The sequence below is a fragment of the Gymnodraco acuticeps genome, unplaced genomic scaffold (genome assembly GCF_902827175.1).
Source record: "Gymnodraco acuticeps unplaced genomic scaffold, fGymAcu1.1, whole genome shotgun sequence".
Taxonomy (NCBI): Eukaryota; Metazoa; Chordata; class Actinopteri; order Perciformes; family Bathydraconidae; genus Gymnodraco; species Gymnodraco acuticeps.
In genome coordinates, this window is record NW_022990871.1 from 100337 (window position 1) to 120500 (window position 20164).

At 42.0% G+C, this 20164-nt stretch overlaps 1 protein-coding gene across 4 annotated transcripts in view; it reads right to left on the bottom strand.

Moving 5' to 3' along the window:
• Nucleotides 1-3209: 3209 nt before the first annotated feature.
• usp28 (ubiquitin specific peptidase 28) overlaps nucleotides 3210-20164 on the bottom strand; it is an 89030-nt gene continuing 72075 nt past the window's right edge. For all 4 annotated transcript variants that reach the window (XM_034233352.1, XM_034233351.1, XM_034233350.1 and 1 more), the window contains exons 21-26: nucleotides 18772-18950; nucleotides 16959-17037; nucleotides 15270-15349; nucleotides 11966-12089; nucleotides 11244-11442; nucleotides 3210-4496 (exon numbers count right to left, since the gene is read on the bottom strand). In XM_034233352.1, the coding sequence (XP_034089243.1) occupies nucleotides 4321-4496; nucleotides 11244-11442; nucleotides 11966-12089; nucleotides 15270-15349; nucleotides 16959-17037; nucleotides 18772-18950 (837 nt within the window). In that variant the 3' untranslated portion in view covers nucleotides 3210-4320. The remainder of the gene's footprint in view (nucleotides 4497-11243; nucleotides 11443-11965; nucleotides 12090-15269; nucleotides 15350-16958; nucleotides 17038-18771; nucleotides 18951-20164) is intronic.

Genomic DNA, 20164 nt, shown 5'->3' on the forward strand with positions numbered 1-20164 from the left:
TTTCCTACGGTGGAAACTAAACAAAAACAGGTTAATATTGTACCGAAATTGACACTTAACATACATCACTTTCATCAACTTAAATAGCCGGTTTACCACACTAAATTGTAATAAACTGCAACACAATTCCTAGCACAACTCACCCTCCACAGTGCTCCTTCAGTGTGAGGGGAAAGCGGAAATGACATACAGGAAGTAGAAAACAATGTGCAAGGGGAAAGTGCTCCCACTGGAAACATCACTCACAAATATTAAAGGAAACAATCTGATAAAGATAAAATTCACAACATATTGTAAATCATCAAAAAAGCAGTTTCATGGTGGACAGATGAAGACAGGAAAGCCAAAGGTAAAAAGGCAAAATAGCAACATATTAAATAGGAGGCATGCATTACATATTAGAGATAAAGTGTTATTGAAACTGAAGCTACGCTCACACAGCAAGCCTTATTGATGAATCTTGTTTTGTTCGGCATAGCCTACTCTTCAAATTTAACCAAAATCAGATTCAACTTTGAACCAGTCGCAGCCCTGAATTGACCTACATGTTCAAATAACATTACATTGCATTACATTACATTGCATTTAGCTGACGCTTTTAACCAAAGCGACTTACAATAAGTACATTCGACCAGGAAGACACAACCTTGAAGAAAACAGAATCATATAAGTACATCAGGTTTCATAGAGCCAAACATTTCAAGTGCTACTCAACTGGCTTTAGATAAGCCAGTCCTTTATTAGTATATAAGTGCTTTGTTAATAAATCTATCGCTCGAAGTGGAGTCGAAAGAGAGGAGTTTTCAGTTTGCGCCGGAAGATGTGCAAGCTATCTGCTGTCTTGATGTCAATGGGGAGCTCATTCCACCATCTTGGAGCCAGGATAGCAAACCCACGTGTTTTTGCCGATGGGAACTTGGGTCCCCCTCGCAGCGAGGGTGCAGCGAGTCGTTTGGCTGATGCAGAGTGTAGTGCACGCGCTGGGGTGTACGGTTTAACCATGTCCTGGATGTACGAAGGGCCAGATCCATTCGCAGCATGGTAAGCAAGTACCAGTGTCTTGAAGTGGATTCTAGCAGTTACCGGAAGCCAGTGAAGGGAGCGGAGGAGCGGCGTGGTGTGGGAAAATTTAGGAAGGTTGAAGACCAGACGAGCCGCTGCATTCTGGATGAGCTGCAGAGGTCGGATGGCACATGCAGGTAGACCAGCCAGGAGGGAGTTGCAGTAGTCTAGGCGTGAGATGACGAGAGCCTGGACCAGAACCTGCGTCGCTTTCTGGGTCAGCTGGGGACGTATCTTTCTGATGATGTAAAGCGTGTATCTGCAGCAACGGGTTGTAGCAGCGATGTTTGCAGTGAAGGACAGGCTGTTATCTAGGGTCACACCCAGATTCCTTGCAGTCTGAGTCGGGGAAACAACTGAGGTGCCGATGTTGATTGTTAGGTCAAGAGTGGGTTAATCTTTTCCCGGAAGGAAGAGCAGCTCAGTCTTGTCAAGGTTGAGCTTGAGGTGATGAGCAGACATCCACTGAGAGATGTCAGCTAGACAAGCAGAGATGCGTGCGACGACCTGGGTCTCTGAGCGGGGAAAGGACAGAATTAATTGGGTGTCGTCAGCGTAGCAGTGGTAAGAAAAACCATGCGGGCTAATGACTGATCTGAGCGAATTTGTGTACAGGGAGAAGAGGAGGGGACCAAGAACAGAGCCCTGAGGGACCCCTGTAGTTAATTGACAAGGGTCGGACTCAGACCCTCTCCAAGTCACCCTGTAGGTACGGTCTTTGAGGTATGAGGTGATGAGGGAAAGTGCAGAGCCTGAAACTCCAAGTTTTTGGAGAGTGCGAAGGAGGATCTGATGATTCACCGTGTCGAATGCAGCCGACAGGTCCAACAGGATGATGACAGAGGAGACGGATGCAGTTTTGGGTTTTTGCAGGTTTCGCTTGAGCAGATCTGAGATTTAAAATCTCTCAAAAGCGCCGTTTTAGCTACAATAACTACAGAACAATTATACAGAGTAGAATAAATGAAACAGAGAAGTCTAATTAAACAAGAATATAACTTACAGTGGTTGCTGCGTCAATAGGTATTGTCCTCACCCGGTCCAGATGCACACTGAGTTCATCATATTTTAAATGCTGTATTTAAATGCTTTTTTAGCTGAAAGATGACTGAGTCACGCTGTTGTACTTCACGCAATCAGTAGACTGGCCCTGCCTATATTGTAATGCAGGCTTGAGTGCCCCTACTGAGACCTGTGTAGCAGGTTTCGCTTGAGCAGATCTGAGATTTAAAATCTCTCAAAAGCGCCGTTTTAGCTACAATAACTACAGAACAATTATACAGAGTAGAATAAATGAAACGGAGAAGTCTAATTAAACAATAATATAACTTACAGTGGTTGCTGCGTCAATAGGTATTGTCCTCACCCGGTGAGGACACAATATATATAATGGTAATAAGAGACATCAGACGCTTGTTTCAAGGTGCTATTTTCAGACCATGATTGTTGAAGTAAAAAGCTAACGTTAGGCTATACAGGAACTACAGCACGGTCACATGACTTCACGTCACTACCGCTAAGCTAAAAGTGGCTAATGTTGTGCTATTTCTCTGGTTTTCTCCACTGGACTGGAAGGGCAGCTAGAGTCCACTTTATCCCCCTCCCTCTGCTCTTAGGTATCCCTATGGGAACTCTATGCATTATCTCCACTGAAAAGGCACCAATGGGAGACATTTAATCCAGTTTTCTTTGATACTAGGACACGTTTAATCCACAAAACAGGCCTCCAAAAGGGCATGTTTCTATGCAACATCATGGGTCAGCTGCACAATTTTATTTCAGTTATTCAGACAACATTTTCTTCATGCACCCCGGGATTTCTGCATGAGGACGCAGAATAGAGAGAACTTACGAATGTGTACATGACATCCTGAGGATAGCGTTGGTCATCCTTCTGTTCTTGTGATGATGACAATGGCAGCAGTGTTTACATGTATACGTTCAGAATAGTGAGCTACCATGACCAATATACTGTGTGCAAATGAACATACCTACATACATGTCAAGGAGAAAAAGGTACATTATTTTGTTCTAAAATGTACCCCAATGTTCATTATATGTATTTTCTAAAATGTAATTGCTCATAACAGCTGATATCTTCATAGCAAACTCCCACTACTTTAACAGATAATAACAAAGGTGTACACAGAGTATTTAAAACATTTATTGAGTATCATCACAGAGTACAAGTGACACCAGACAGAAAGCACTTCCTCTCTTGTCCCATATGTTTCCTCTCAAAGGCTTTACATGGTTAACAACAAAGGTCCAGTAGCTCTAGTGCACAGATACACTTCCATCATTTTCTTATGCATTATAGATCTGTGGATATGTTTCTTTCTAGTTTCACCTAAAATGTCCTGGTAACGTTATATAAAACATAGATTTAATTATAAAAGCATCTGTTACCGTGCAGTAATAAACTAGTGTTTCTTTTACCCCTGTCTAAAGGCCTTAATGTGCGTTCACACTGCTTAGCAACACAACAACAAATCCTACCAATCCACTCACTTCCTACTCAGTTCAGTGCCAGTATTTAAAAACGAATACATACTTTCACCAGTTCTTCGCCATGATAGTGTACTACTTTTGCAAAACTTGCTGCTGCTTTAAGGACTTCTGTTTGTGTATTTCAACAGGCCCTATCTATCCCATACAAGAGAGCCTATCAGTGGTGGAAGAAGTATTCTAATCCATTACTTAAGTAAAAGTACTAATACTCCACTACAAGTAAAAGTACCACATTGAGAATGTTACTTAAGTAGAAGTATTATAGCGTCAGGAAAATGTACTCTAAGTGTGTGAAGTAAAAGTACTCATTACAGAAAGACAGTCAAAATTCTTAAATTACTTAATTTGAATAATCTGGTAAATCCTCACATTTGATCAAAATGAAATATGAAATGTTTGTGAATTGCTAGTGTTTCTGGGTGTATTTAAACACAATGCTGGACAGTTTAATCAACATCAAAACATATATATATATTTTTAAAAGTTCTTTGTATGTTTCGTAACTTAAAATTAAAGTAATATAAGCAGCGTAATTTATGCAGTGGACTAAAACGTACCATCCACTTCTTGGATGTAGTGTAGTACAAGTATAAAGTGCCACAAGAAGAAAATAAATATATAAAAGTAACCCACATGTGTACCATTACTTTCCACCACTGGAGCTTACAGCTAGCCGTGCTAAACCAGCAGATACAACGGTCGGACCCTCGATTAAAGGAGTTTTTATTTGGGGATGAATTGAGGGTTTTACTTAACGCTGACGACGGAGGTTTTGTGCAGAGACTCCATGACGGCGGCCAGGCGGCTGCACAGGTCGTGGGCCGCCGTCACCGGGACTTTGGGGGGGTCTTTGAGAACGATCCTCTCAGCAGAACCGTCCAGAACCCGGGGCAGAAACTCCCCCAGCTTCTCCTGCAAGGAGTCTGAAAACAGGAAGAGCAGCACAGGTAAAGAGGGATTATCTAGCGCTTTGAGCACCAGGAAAAGCGCTATATAAATCACATTAGTTGATATAGTTCCATTTTGAGCTAAAAATAGATCACATGTGCAAACTTTGTTGTACAAATCAAAGTGATTTTTAATTTTAATCCGTCATTAATGTTGTGTTTTAAGTGTGTTATTCTAATGATGTTTTGTGTCTTTGAGTTTCAAGAAAAGCGCTCTAAAAGTAAAACGCATTATTATCAGAGGTGGGAAGTAGCGAAGTACAAATACTTCGTTACTGTACTTAAAGAGCCTGTGACACGAGTTTCCCCCATCATCCAAACCCATCAATTTGAGTAAATATTGTCCCCTTGAAAACCGTTACTGAACTGATTTTGGATATTTGTACTTTGATAACCATTAATCTGCCCTTCAATGTTGACCATTTCCTGGATCTGCTCGGGGATTCTTCAAGTCCCGCCAAATTATGTGTGACGTCATTGCGGGCACAGCGCTCCAGCTGCACCGTTCAGGATCCCAGCAGCTGCATGTAAACGCCCGATGGTGCACACAGCAGCAAGCTCAGACAGCGATGACAGTTTAATTTTGAACGTGTCTGAGAGCTCATATGAGGCTGAAGGATCGGTTTATGTTGTATCTGTTAGAAGTTTAGGAATTAGGTGCGTCAATATGGGCGATCATACGGTCATGTAGCCAGTGGGACTAAAAATCATCCCGGGACTCTCGACCGGCCCACTTCGGTACCGCTAGTAAATTGTCAACAGGGGGAGTGGGGGATGTCAGGGGCGGCGGGTGCTGTAGATAGTAAATGTAAATATGTAAATATTTGTGTCACTGCATCCTGGTAAAATACAAATATAATGCAATGTCTGTGTCTTTGACATTAGCGCTGCTAGCCACCTGTGCCCTGTACTACGAAGCCAGTTCAACAGACCCTGGATATGTTTGAGTAACAAACTAACTAACAACAACAAACTAACAAACGAGATCTCGCTAAGCGGTCCTACGACGCTGGTTATCAACTCGGTAAATCAAGCCAGGGTTTCTCTCTCCAGCTGAGAGCGCGTTCACGTCTAAGACACGAGTGGATCTGACTTTAATTATATTTGACTCGAGTGTTTCGTCAACATAATGTGTTGCTTAAAATAATACTTCTCTTCTGCATACAGTATGTGACACTGTAAGTGTCGCACGGCCAGATACGGCTGGAGAAGCTGACTCAGATAAGGAAATATATGATACATTATATGATCTGATTGATGATGTAATATGAATGATAAGTGCGACACGTCGGCGTCTTCTCTGCATACGGCAGTTTAAACTGTATTTCCTTTATCCTGTAATATGACTTGAGAGATTTAAACTCCGCACACTGAGTTGATCTCTTTTCTATAAACGCCGGAGGCGGGCAGCGTCAGGTAAAAAAAGTTATTTAGCCTTCCCAAACCTGAGCCTCACGCGCCGCCTATGGGGGATGTGCTAGTGATTTATCCGACCGGCCCACTTCAGTACCGGCCCATCGGGATTCGTCCCGATGGCCAGTCCGCCACTGCACCCAGCCCAGGTAAACTGTCAACGGGGGGAGCCTCGCTGCGGGGAAACGGTGGACCTGGGGCCTATACTACGAAGTTGGTTCAACCTAACCTGGATATGTTTGAGTTAGCCGGTTGGCCTAATCCAAAACATACGCGCTCTCGCTAAACTGTACTACGACGCTGGTTATCAAGTGGATCGCTCAAGCCAGCCGTGTCCTATCTAGTTAGGTGCGCGTTCACATGAAAGGGGTGGTATTTGGAGCATTTGACCAATCAGAAACATGGAGAAGCGCACTGACAGCGCAGCGTCATACTTCCTGAATGAAAAGTGAACTTTAATACTAGTCAAATATGAAGAAGTTAAACTTTAAACATCCATGACTTAAACACTTGATCCAGGATCAAAGCCACAGAGCTGCACCTGCAAGGTGAATACAGCTGGCAACAGAACAAGTGTTTGAATGCGTACATTAACAGGTTTATGATATCACTGCCCCGTCTAAAACACGATCTGACTTTAATTACATTTGTCTCGAGTGTTTCGTCAACTTAATGTGTTGCTTAAAATAATACTTCTGCATACAGTATGTGACACTGAGTGTTGCACGGCCAGATACGGCTCAGCTGACTCAGATAAGGAGATATGATACATTATGAAGTGATATGATGTGATATGAAAGATAATGGGACACATCGTCTGCACTCAGTGTACTTATGTTGTGGCAGATATTTAAGTAAGCTTTCTTAACGCTAATGTTATAATAGTCAGATTGCTCTGAAGATGGAGCTGATATTCTATTAATGTTCACGTTCACACAGTCGGTGATTTTTGCCGACCGTCTTTCCTGCAATGGCAGCTTTTCTGTATTTCCTTTCTCCTGTAATATGACTTGATCGCTTTAAACTCCGCACACTGAGCTCTGATTGGTCAGCAGGCGGTGCTTTCACTGAGTTGAGCTCTTAGCCTGCAACCTAACCTGGTCCCGACCAGGTTAGCCGCTCAGCATAAGTTACCATGGAGATCTAGCCTGCTAAAAAGAGAACCAGCTTCGTAGGACCGGAAAGCCGGAGTTTTCCCTGAATTTAGCGGCTAAGCGAAAATCCTGCTTCGTAGTATACCCCCCTGGTGTCCCGATCGGAGTGGGAATAATAATAATAATAATCCGTGCATTTTATCCATTAATTTCCCCAACATTGTGGTAAAAAAAACCACACGTTTAATCCATGTTGGTGTAGGCTACAACTACAAAAAGCATCGGGTGGTTTTCTCATCAGGAAATGCAGACCGGCACAAACAAACGATTTTTAATCATCATTCTCACGATCATGCAATGTATCATATGTTCGCCGAATTGACATGAAAGCACTAATAAATGTAGTTTCATCCACTTGAGTTTACAACTACAAAAATAATCGATTTGTTTTTATATCACATCCTACGGGAGGAAATTCAGCAGCTCTCACTACCGATTTTTAATCCTAATTTAATCATCATCTTCACCACGATCATTTCTGTTTGTGTTCACCGAATTGACATGAAAGCACTGAAAATATGAATATACTGTAGTCAACTTCATTAAAACGTTATTAACGTGCCTAAACTCAGTAATTCACAATTTCTACGCATGACAACACACTTTGTTTGGCTCTCTCGCCGCACAGTGAAGCATTCCCGCATTGACGTCACTTCTGGCTTCCCCCAAAACTTCAAAATGAGTCGAAGGAATTTCCCCGCGATGTTCGAAATTATTGATATTTAACGGAACGGTATCGCACCTTCTTTTTTAAACTGACGGTTCAAGATTACTAGTAGCCCAATATTTCATTGCACAACAGTTGTTGGGATGCTGTCACAGGCTCTTTAAGTACATGTTTCTGGTATCAGTACTTTACTCCACTACTTTACTTTTTTTTTACGACTTTTTACTTTGACTTCTTACATGTTGAACTCAAATACCTGTACTTTCTACTTCTCACATGTTGAACTCAAATACCTGTACTTTCTACTTCTTACATGTTGAACCCAAATACCTGTACTTTCTACTTCTTACATGTTGAACACAAATACCTGTACTTTCTACTTCTTACATGTTGAACTCAAATACCTGTACTTTCTACTTCTTACATGTTGAACCCAAATACCTGTACTTTCTACTTCTTACATGTTGAACTCAAATACCTGTACTTTCTACTTCTTACATGTTGAACTCAAATACCTGTACTTTCTACTTCTTACATGTTGAACTCAAATACCTGTACTTTCTACTTCTTACATGTTGAACCCAAATACCTGTACTTTCTACTTCTTACATGTTGAACTCAAATACCTGTACTTTCTACTTCTTACATGTTGAACTCAAATACCTGTACTTTCTATTTCTTACATGTTGAACTCAAATACCTGTACTTTCTACTTCTCACATGTTGAACTCAAATACCTGTACTTTCTACTTCTTACATGTTGAACTCAAATACCTGTACTTTCTATTTCTTACATGTTGAACTCAAATACCTGTACTTTCTACTTCTTACATGTTGAACCCAAATACCTGTACTTTCTACTTCTTACATGTTGAACTCAAATACCTGTACTTTCTACTTCTTACATGTTGAACTCAAATACCTGTACTTTCTATTTCTTACATGTTGAACTCAAATACCTGTACTTTCTACTTCTCACATGTTGAACTCAAATACCTGTACTTTCTACTTCTTACATGTTGAACCCAAATACCTGTGCTTTCTACTTCTTACATGTTGAACACAAATACCTGTACTTTCTACTTCTTACATGTTGAACACAAATACCTGTACTTTCTACTTCTTACATGTTGAACACAAATACCTGTACTTTCTACTTCTTACATGTTGAACTCAAATACCTGTACTTTCTACTTCTTACATGTTGAACCCAAATACCTGTACTTTCTACTTCTTACATGTTGAACTCAAATACCTGTACTTTCTACTTCTTACATGTTGAACTCAAATACCTGTACTTTCTACTTCTTACATGTTGAACTCAAATACCTGTACTTTCTACTTCTTACATGTTGAACCCAAATACCTGTACTTTCTACTTCTTACATGTTGAACTCAAATACCTGTACTTTCTACTTCTTACATGTTGAACTCAAATACCTGTACTTTCTATTTCTTACATGTTGAACTCAAATACCTGTACTTTCTACTTCTCACATGTTGAACTCAAATACCTGTACTTTCTACTTCTTACATGTTGAACCCAAATACCTGTACTTTCTACTTCTTACATGTTGAACACAAATACCTGTACTTTCTACTTCTTACATGTTGAACACAAATACCTGTACTTTCTACTTCTTACATGTTGAACACAAATACCTGTACTTTCTACTTCTCACATGTTGAACTCAAATACCTGTACTTTCTACTTCTTACATGTTGAACCCAAATACCTGTACTTTCTACTTCTTACATGTTGAACCCAAATACATGTACTTTCTACTTCTTACATGTTGAACATAAATACCTGTACTTTCTACTTCTTACATGTTGAACTCAAATACCTGTACTTTCTACTTCTTACATGTTGAACACAAATACCTGTACTTTCTACTTCTTACATTTTGAACACAAATACCTGTACTTTCTACTTCTTACATGTTGAACCCAAATACCTGTACTTTCTACTTCTTACATGTTGAACTCAAATACCTGTACTTTCTACTTCTCACATGTTGAACTCAAATACCTGTACTTTCTACTTCTTACATGTTGAACCCAAATACCTGTACTTTCTACTTCTTACATGTTGAACTCAAATACCTGTACTTTCTACTTCTTACATGTTGAACTCAAATACCTGTACTTTCTACTTCTTACATGTTGAACACAAATACCTGTACTTTCTACTTCTTACATTTTGAACACAAATACCTGTACTTTCTACTTCTTACATGTTGAACCCAAATACCTGTACTTTCTACTTCTTACATGTTGAACTCAAATACCTGTACTTTCTACTTCTTACATGTTGAACCCAAATACCTGTACTTTCTACTTCTTACATGTTGAACACAAATACCTGTACTTTCTACTTCTTACATGTTGAACCCAAATACCTGTACTTTCTACTTCTTACATGTTGAACTCAAATACCTGTACTTTCTACTTCTTACATGTTGAACTCAAATACCTGTACTTTCTACTTCTTACATGTTGAACTCAAATACCTGTACTTTCTACTTCTTACATGTTGAACTCAAATACCTGTACTTTCTACTTCTTACATGTTGAACTCAAATACCTGTACTTTCTACTTCTTACATGTTGAACTCAAATACCTGTACTTTCTACTTCTTACATGTTGAACTCAAATACCTGTACTTTCTACTTCTTACATGTTGAACACAAATACCTGTACTTTCTACTTCTCACATGTTGAACTCAAATACCTGTACTTTCTACTTCTCTCATGTTGAACACAAATACCTGTACTTTCTAATTCTTACATGTTGAACCCAAATACCTGTACTTTCTACTTCTTACATGTTGAACACAAATACCTGTACTTTCTACTTCTTACATGTTGAACTCAAATACCTGTACTTTCTACTTCTTACATGTTGAACTCAAATACCTGTACTTTCTACTTCTTACATGTTGAACTCAAATACCTGTACTTTCTACTTCTTACATGTTGAACTCAAATACCTTTACTTTCTACTTCTCACATGTTGAACTCAAATACCTGTACTTTCTACTTCTCTCATTTTCCAAACAGCTGGTTCCTTTAGTCTGAATGTGTGTTTGATGCGTGATCATTATTCTTTAGAGTCATTGCGTGCCTATTGATTTGAACACGATCCGTGTATCCATCATTTCCTGGTCTTCTCTAAAGAAGAGGGACCAATGGAAACGTTGTCATGTTGCCGTTGTTCAGCATGGAAACATTCATTAGCTAACAATGACATTATTGTTCTATTAATATAAAGGGAGGTCAGGTACTCTTTAAAACAGCTGCTAGTTATGGGTACTTTTTACTGAAGTACATTTCAAAGCCTCTTTACTTTTACTTGAGTAAAGAAGTTTAGTCAGTACTTCTACTTTCACCAGAGTATTTTTAAACACGAGTATCTGTACTTCTACTTGAGTAAAGGATGTGTGTACTCTTGCCCTCTCTGATGACTGAGTATTCGCTCCTCCTACCCTCCATGTCTCTCCCCAGGCAGCAGCACCAGTGGCTCCGGATGCTCTCCATGGCGTCCCGGTCCTCTCGGGTCGGACTCTGCTCTCGACTCATCAGGTGAAGGCAGGGGATCACAGCCTCCTCCATGATGGAAACCCCCTCCTCCACACTGTGCTGATCCCCGCTGCAGAACAGCTGGGACGCACTGTCATTCAACACCTGCAGGGGGTCAAGATGTCAAGAGTCAAGGCTTTTATTATCACCAGTACATAGCTTATAGTATATCATATCTGAGGTCACAGGCTCCTCCCACAGTGCAACACAATACAACAGATACAAATAGTTATTAGTGCAAGGAGAGTCTATAGACAAGTCATTGGGATATGATATTAGATACATACATTATAAGTTGCAAACAAATTATTTATCGAAGGAGGACGAGGAGGAAGAGGAGGAGGAAGATGATGAGGAGGTAGAGGAAGAGGAGGTTTTCACTTTGCCAAACAGTATTTATAAATATAATACAATTCCTTTATTGTCATTGCACCAGGTACAATAAAATAAAAATAAAAAGCAATCCTACATTCCGACATATCCAACAAGAAATACATATATATATATGAACACAGATATATATATATATATGAACACAGATAGAGATCTAAACAAATTATAATTGTTATTTTTGTATGCTTTACTATTGAGCTCAGTTCTGTATCCACACTCGGCCTGTGTTACTCACAGTGAGACATTTCCTCCTGTAGACGGAGATGAGAGATTTCTCTAAGCCCCGCCTCTCTCCGTGCTTCAGCAGCGCGCTGTTCGTCTCGTAGGCGTGAGTGAGGAAAATCAGAGCCTCTCGCATCCTGAAGAAACACAACAGCGTTTAACAAAACAAGAGAAACAACACCTGAGAGACTCACACCTGAGAGACTCTCACACCTGAGAGACACACACCTGAGAGACTCACACCTGAGAGACTCACACCTGAGAGACTCACACCTGAGAGACACACACCTGAGAGACTCACACCTGAGAGACTCACACCTGAGAGACACACGCCTGAGAGACTCACACCTGAGAGACTCACACCTGAGAGACTCACACCTGAGAGACTCACACCTGAGAGACTCACACCTGAGAGACACACACCTGAGAGACTCACACCTGAGAGACACACACCTGAGAGACTCACACCTGAGAGACACACACCTGAGAGACACACACCTGAGAGACACACACCTGAGAGACTCACACCTGAGAGACACACACCTGAGAGACACACACCTGAGAGACACACACCTGAGAGACTCACACCTGAGAGACACACACCTGAGAGACACACCTGAGAGACTCACACCTGAGAGACTCACACCTGAGAGACACACACCTGAGAGACTCACACCTGAGAGACTCACACCTGAGAGACACACACCTGAGAGACACACCTGAGAGACACACACCTGAGAGACTCACACCTGAGAGACTCACACCTGAGAGACACACACCTGAGAGACTCACACCTGAGAGACACACACCTGAGAGACTCACACCTGAGAGACACACACCTGAGAGACTCACACCTGAGACACACACCTGAGAGACACACACCTGAGAGACTCACACCTGAGAGACACACACCTGAGAGACTCACACCTGAGAGACTCACACCTGAGAGACACACCTGAGCCATACACCTGAGACACACACCTGAGAGACTCACACCTGAGAGACTCACACCTGAGAGACTCACACCTGAGACACACACCTGAGACACTCACACCTGAGAGACTCACATCTGAGAGACTCACACCTGAGAGACACACACCTGAGAGACTCACACCTGAGACACTCACACCTGAGACACTCACACCTGAGAGACTCACACCTGAGAGACACACACCTGAGAGACACACACCTGAGAGACTCACACCTGAGAGACTCACACCTCAGAGACTCACACCTCAGAGACTCACACCTGAGACACTCACACCTGAGAGACACACACCTGAGAGACTCACACCTGAGAGACTCACACCTGAGACACTCACACCTGAGACACTCACACCTGAGACACTCACACCTGAGAGACTCACACCTGAGAGACACACACCTGAGAGACTCACACCTGAGAGACTCACACCTGAGAGACTCACACCTCAGAGACTCACACCTCAGAGACTCACACCTGAGAGACACACACCTGAGAGACACTCACACCTGAGAGACTCACACCTGAGACACTCACACCTGAGACACTCACACCTGAGAGACACACCTGAGACACTCACACCTGAGAGACTCACACCTGAGCCACACACCTGAGAGACACACACCTGAGAGACACACACCTGAGAGACTCACACCTGAGAGACTCACACCTGAGACACTCACACCTGAGACACTCACACCTGAGAGACTCACACCTGAGAGACTCACACCTGAGAGACTCACACCTGAGAGACTCACACCTCAGAGACTCACACCTCAGAGACTCACACCTGAGAGACACTCACACCTGAGAGACTCACACCTGAGACACTCACACCTGAGAGATTCACACCTGAGATTCACACCTGAGATTCACACCTGAGAGACTCACACCTGAGAGACACACACCTGAGAGACTCACACCTGAGAGACTCACACCTGAGAGACTCACACCTGAGAGATTCACACCTGAGAGACTCACACCTGAGAGACACACACCTGAGAGACTCACACCTGAGAGACTCACACCTGAGAGACACACACCTGAGAGACTCACACCTGAGACACACACCTGAGAGACACACACCTGAGAGACACACACCTGAGAGATTCACACCTGAGAGACTCACACCTGAGAGACACACACCTGAGAGACACACACCTGAGAGACACACACCTGAGAGACTCACAACTGAGAGACTCACACCTGAGAGACACACACCTGAGAGACTCACACCTGAGACACTCACACCTGAGACACTCACACCTGAGAGACACACACCTGAGAGATTCACACCTGAGAGACTCACACCTGAGAGACACACACCTGAGACACTCACACCTGAGAGACACACACCTGAGAGATTCACACCTGAGAGATTCACACCTGAGAGACTCACACCTGAGATACACACACCTGAGACACTCACACCTGAGACACTCACACCTGAGAGACACACACCTGAGAGACTCACACCTGAGAGACTCACACCTGAGAGACTCACACCTGAGAGACACTCACCTGAGAGACACACACCTGAGACACTCACACCTGAGACACTCACACCTGAGAGACACACACCTGAGAGACTCACACCTGAGAGACTCACACCTGAGAGACACTCACCTGAGAGACTCACACCTGAGACACTCACACCTGAGACACTCACACCTGAGAGACTCACACCTGGAGTCACACCTGGAGTCACATGTTGAACATTAAATCTCACTTAGATTCAGTGGTTAAGAATGTTTGTATGTGGATGCCAACAAAATCCGTATAAACATGTAATTCTCCACAAAAATTGCAGTTCCACGATTGGTAAGAAACACCTTTTTGTGTATGTAAACAAATCATTGAGATTATTGAGAGATATTTTAAAGGGAGAAACACTTAAGGTTATCCTCTCAAGTGTATTCCTGCTTAAGTATGTCGCAAAACGATCAAAGTGTTTAAGAATCTTGTGCATGGATGTGTTTTGTTGTGTGGATGCCAAACAAATCCTAAGTAAACATGTCATTATTTACAAAAACCTGTAGTCCCACGATTGGTAAGAAACACCTTTTTGGGATGTAAACAAATCATTGAGATTATTTAAAAAGGGAGAAACACTTCAGGTTATCATCTCAAGCTCAGAATTGTATTCCTGCTTAAGTTTGAATCGTTAAAACCTTCTCACTAGAAGAGTACGAACCTTATACACGCTCATATGTATTCTTCATTATGTTGTATGTGCAGAATGATGATTGCAACTTTTCCTTTAGTTCAATTTCAAATAAATCTGTGGTATTTAGTTTTTTGTTAATCTGACACATGCCGGTTGTTGTAAACGTACTTCCCGTGTTGGTAGTGCTCCAGTCCGGTCAGCAGGTAGACGAACACCGTCCTGAAGAGCCGGTAGTCATCGTGCCACTGCTGTAACGAAACACGGGACGAACAACAGTCAACAGCAGAATCGTCTACGTAAGAGCTGGGGATTTGTTGACAATGAGAAAGAAATCCAATACCACCAGTATTATCCTTTTAATGAGTCTGGTGTTCTGTAATGTTGTTTAATTGGTATTAGTACTACTCTTTTCAGATCATTGTCATATAGAACATGGATCTGATGTCATTTTTAACTATTATTATTAACTCCACTGGCTCCCCGTTACACACCGCATCAATTACAAACTCCTGGTCCTCACTTATAAAGCCCTCCACCATCTGGCCCCCCCCTACCTCACTGACCTCCTCACCCTCTACCAACCACCCCGGTCCCTCAGATCCACCTCAGCCGGTTTGCTTTCAATCCCCAAGGCCAAACTCCGGAGCTTCGGGGATAGAGCCTTCTCTGTGGCAGCCCCGAAGCTCTGGAACTCCCTCCCCCAAGACCTCCGTGAGTCTGAGTCCCTCACCCTGTTCCAGTCCCGCCTCAAAACCCACCTTTTCAACTCTTTATCTATATAGCCCCCCCCCCTCTTAATCAACTTCCTCCTGACTGCTTTTCTGTTGTGTTTTTTTGTTTTGTTTTGTTTTGTTTGTATACCCCCCCTCCCAAATGTAAAGCGTCTTTGGGTCCAGAAAAGCGCTATATAAAATTAATATATTATTATTATTATTATTATCCGTCTCTAACTTACTTGTAATATTGATGTCTACATGTTAACGATGAGGATGCTGTATGTACACATAAAACCGTTAAACAAGGTGAATATCCAGTGTCGGCGCCAAATGCTACTTAGCCGGAGTTCATTATTTGTATTATTTGTTTACGTCACTTTTATTTGTTTGTTGAGCACTTCCAGTAATTGTCACATGGGTGTGTTTTGTGTATTTAGGTCACCAGAGGCCTGTACGACGAAGCCGGTTCAACATAACCTGGATATGTTTGAGTTACCCGGTTTACCCAATCCAAAACAAACGCGCTCTCGCTAAGCGATCCTACGACGCTGGTTATCAACTCGTTAACTCAAGCCAGCTTTGCCCCATCTAGTTATGTGCGCGTTCACATGAAAGGGGCGGGGTTAGCAACATGTGACCAATCACAAACATGGAGAAGCGTACTGACAGCAGCGTCATAGTTCCTGAATGAAAAGTGAACTATAATATCCGGAGCAGGCTAGCCGTTCAGCATAAGTTACCGTGGAGATCTAGCCCACTAAGAAGTGAACCAGCGTCGTAGGACCGGAAACCCAGAGTTTTCCCTGAAGTCAGCTCGCTAAGCGAAAATCCGGCTTCGTAGTACGGGCCTTAGTACAGACCTCTGTTTCATGTCGAGTGCGGATGACAGAGGGTGAGCTTGTGCTGTCATTTTTTCTGTTTCCGTTTTTGTCCGTCTCGTTATTGTGTTTTGATTTTGTTTATGAAAAATCGTCAAACTATCTTACTTCAGTATGGACTTTGTTTGAAAACGTGTCGCAGCTTATAGCCAAGCTTAGCCTCTCGGCGACTCAAACTGAATTGGAAATTGAGCCGCTACACCCAGTGAAAATATAACAAAAATGAACAGCATGTAACCCTGAATATTGTGTTAAAAGCCCACCAGGTACTCGTCCATGTCCATGTCCTCGGGCTTGATGAGGCGCAGCTTGGTTCGAGCTTCCCTCATGATGCTGATGGCTCTGCAGACACATGGAGAAGATTTTAATGTTTCTTAATTGATTAAAGGACTGATGCAGGAACAGTGAGCTGCAGGTCTCTGCTCTGCACACTAGAGGGCGTCAAAGCCATGCTCTAGGAAGTATTCAGATGAAGTTTAGTTTATTTATTTCGAGCGTGTAAAACCAAAGAAAATACAAATGAAACAAAAGGTGATACAAACATGATACAGTACTATACAAATGAATGCAATAACAAAACGAAAAATGTAATTAATAATTGAATAATCTGTAGTATCATTGTCTGATATCAATAAACAACAAAGCTTTAGCTAATTACACATCCGAAAAGGGGTCGGAAGAAGTTTACACTTATTTAATCCGACCCCTTCTCCCTTCTCTTACATTTTTTTGTTTACATCTTAATATGTGTTAACATACAATATCAATGTATACATACTTATACTCTTGAATAATTTATATAATCATTCATATAATATATACAGGCAAGTTAGGAGAATGGTCTCTATATATATATATATATATATATACACACATATGTACATACACAAATTCATACATAGAATACAAAACAAGAATATAAACAGTTATGGTTTAGCAGTCCCTGTACCTTGTGAGAATTGTGTCTCTATACCTCTTTTTGAATAGTTTGATGTTTGGACATCCCTTTAGCTCCTCACTCACATTGTTCCAGATCTTCACCCCACAAACACAAACACGTCTCTTTGTTGTGCGCACCCTAACATTAGTGAATATAAATGAACCACGTAAATAATAATTCCCTTGTCTTTCATTGAACAATATCTGAATATTCCAGGTAATTCAACGTTTTTGGCCTTAAACATGATTTGTGCAATTTGGAATTCAACAAGATCTGACAGTTTTAATAATTGTAGCTCTAAAGTAACACCATGATCCTAAAATACACCATTACACATAACAGTCCTGAAATGAAAAAGTAACATGAGTATTGTCACCCATGACCTTTAAGGCAGAGGTAGACAGAGTAATCAGATCCTTTACTTAAAAGGGCCCATGTCATGCTTTTCTGGTTATTCCCCTTGTGTGTTATGAAGGTTTTTCTGCATGTAGACGGTCTGCAGTCACAAACCCTCAAAGTACACCCTGTAGCGAGTAAAACTATAACACAGAAAGGACCTGTCTGTGCTGCCCCAGAACGCCTCGTTGGACATTTTCTTTTTCAATTGTTTTCTTCCAAAAACCAAGTCACGTAACGACGACCCCTCCGTGGATTGGTCAAAATGGACATGGAGCCGTTAAGTTGCGTCCACGGAGCCGTTACGTTAAGTCCGAGGATTGGTCTAAATTGAGCAATCCACGGAGGGGTCGTCGTTACGTCACTTGGTTCGCGGAAGAAAAAAATGAATAACAAAAATGACTACTGAATAGTTGATTAACCGATTAAGCTGTTGGCTCGTTTAATTATTTATATTCATTAAACTCTTTTTATGCAAAACATTTGTACTGTTACAGTAACTAAAGCTGTAAAAAGTAAAAAAGTATTATAAAAGCCCTTCGAATAGTTGTGTAATATAAGTATAGAATGTCAGTAAATACCTCAAATACTTGCAGTTGTCTAAATGCTTATAATGTTTGTTGTATAGCACGTCTAATTGCCTTGTGTTGAAACGTGCTGCGATAATAAACTTGTTTTCAAAAGACAGATATCTGAGATTCAACAGGGATCTTTTCCTCTGATGTTATTCGTGGCCGTACCTCTCGTCGAAGCTCAGGTTGCGGTCGGTGAACTGCTCCAGCAGCGTCCTCTCGATGATGCGGTTTGGCGCTTTGTTCTGGAAGAAGTAGACCAGAGAGTGCTGCAGGCGCACGTCCTCCGAGGGGGTCGTCTCCTCCTGGGAGAGCTCGAACAGCCGGGAGTACTCCTCGTGGAAAGCCTGAGGAGCAGAGGGGGGGGGGCAAAATCTGATCAGCTCATTTCAGACAGGTTTTTATAGAAATGGATCAGGAAAAAAAGAGAGAGAATCTTTGTTCCTGAAACTTTCAGAGTCTCTTTCCACAGAGGGGACACATGTTGGTGTAGAAGAGACATGAAGAAGAGGGGACACATGTTGATGTAGAAGAGACATGAAGAAGAGGGGACACATGTTGATGTAGAAGAGACATGAAGAAGAGGGGACACATGTTGATGTAGAAGAGACATGAAGAAGAGGGGACACATGTTGATGTAGAAGAGACATGAAGAAGAGGGGACACATGTTGATGTAGAAGAGACAGGAAGAAGAGGGGACACATGTTGATGTAGAAGAGACAGGAAGAAGAGGGGACACATGTTGATGTAGAAGAGACATGAAGAAGAGGGGACACATGTTGATGTAGAAGAGACAGGAAGAAGAGGGGACACATGTTGATGTAGAAGAGACAGGAAGAAGAGGGGACACATGTTGATGTAGAAGAGACATGAAGAAGAGGGGACACATGTTGATGTAGAAGAGACATGAAGAAGAGGGGACACATGTTGATGTAGAAGAGACATGAAGAAGAGGGGACACATGTTGATGTAGAAGAGACATGAGGAAGAGGGGACACATGTTGATGTAGAAGAGACATGAAGAAGAGGGGACACATGTTGATGTAGAAGAGACATGAAGAAGAGGGGACACATGTTGATGTAGAAGAGACATGAAGAAGAGGGGACACATGTTGATGTAGAAGAGACATGCAGAAGAGGGGACACATGTTGATGTAGAAGAGACATGAAGAAGAGGGGGACACATGTTGATGTAGAAGAGACATGAAGAAGAGGGGACACATGTTGATGTAGAAGAGACATGAAGAAGAGGGGACACATGTTGATGTAGAAGAGACATGAAGAAGAGGGGACACATGTTGATGTAGAAGAGACATGCAGAAGAGGGGACACATGTTGATGTAGAAGAGACATGAAGAAGAGGGGACACATGTTGATGTAGAAGAGACATGAAGAAGAGGGGACACATGTTGATGTAGAAGAGACATGAAGAAGAGGGGACACATGTTGATGTAGAAGAGACGTGAAGAAGAGGGGACACATGTTGATGTAGAAGAGACATGAAGAAGAGGGGACACATGTTGATGTAGAAGAGACATGAAGAAGAGGGGACACATGTTG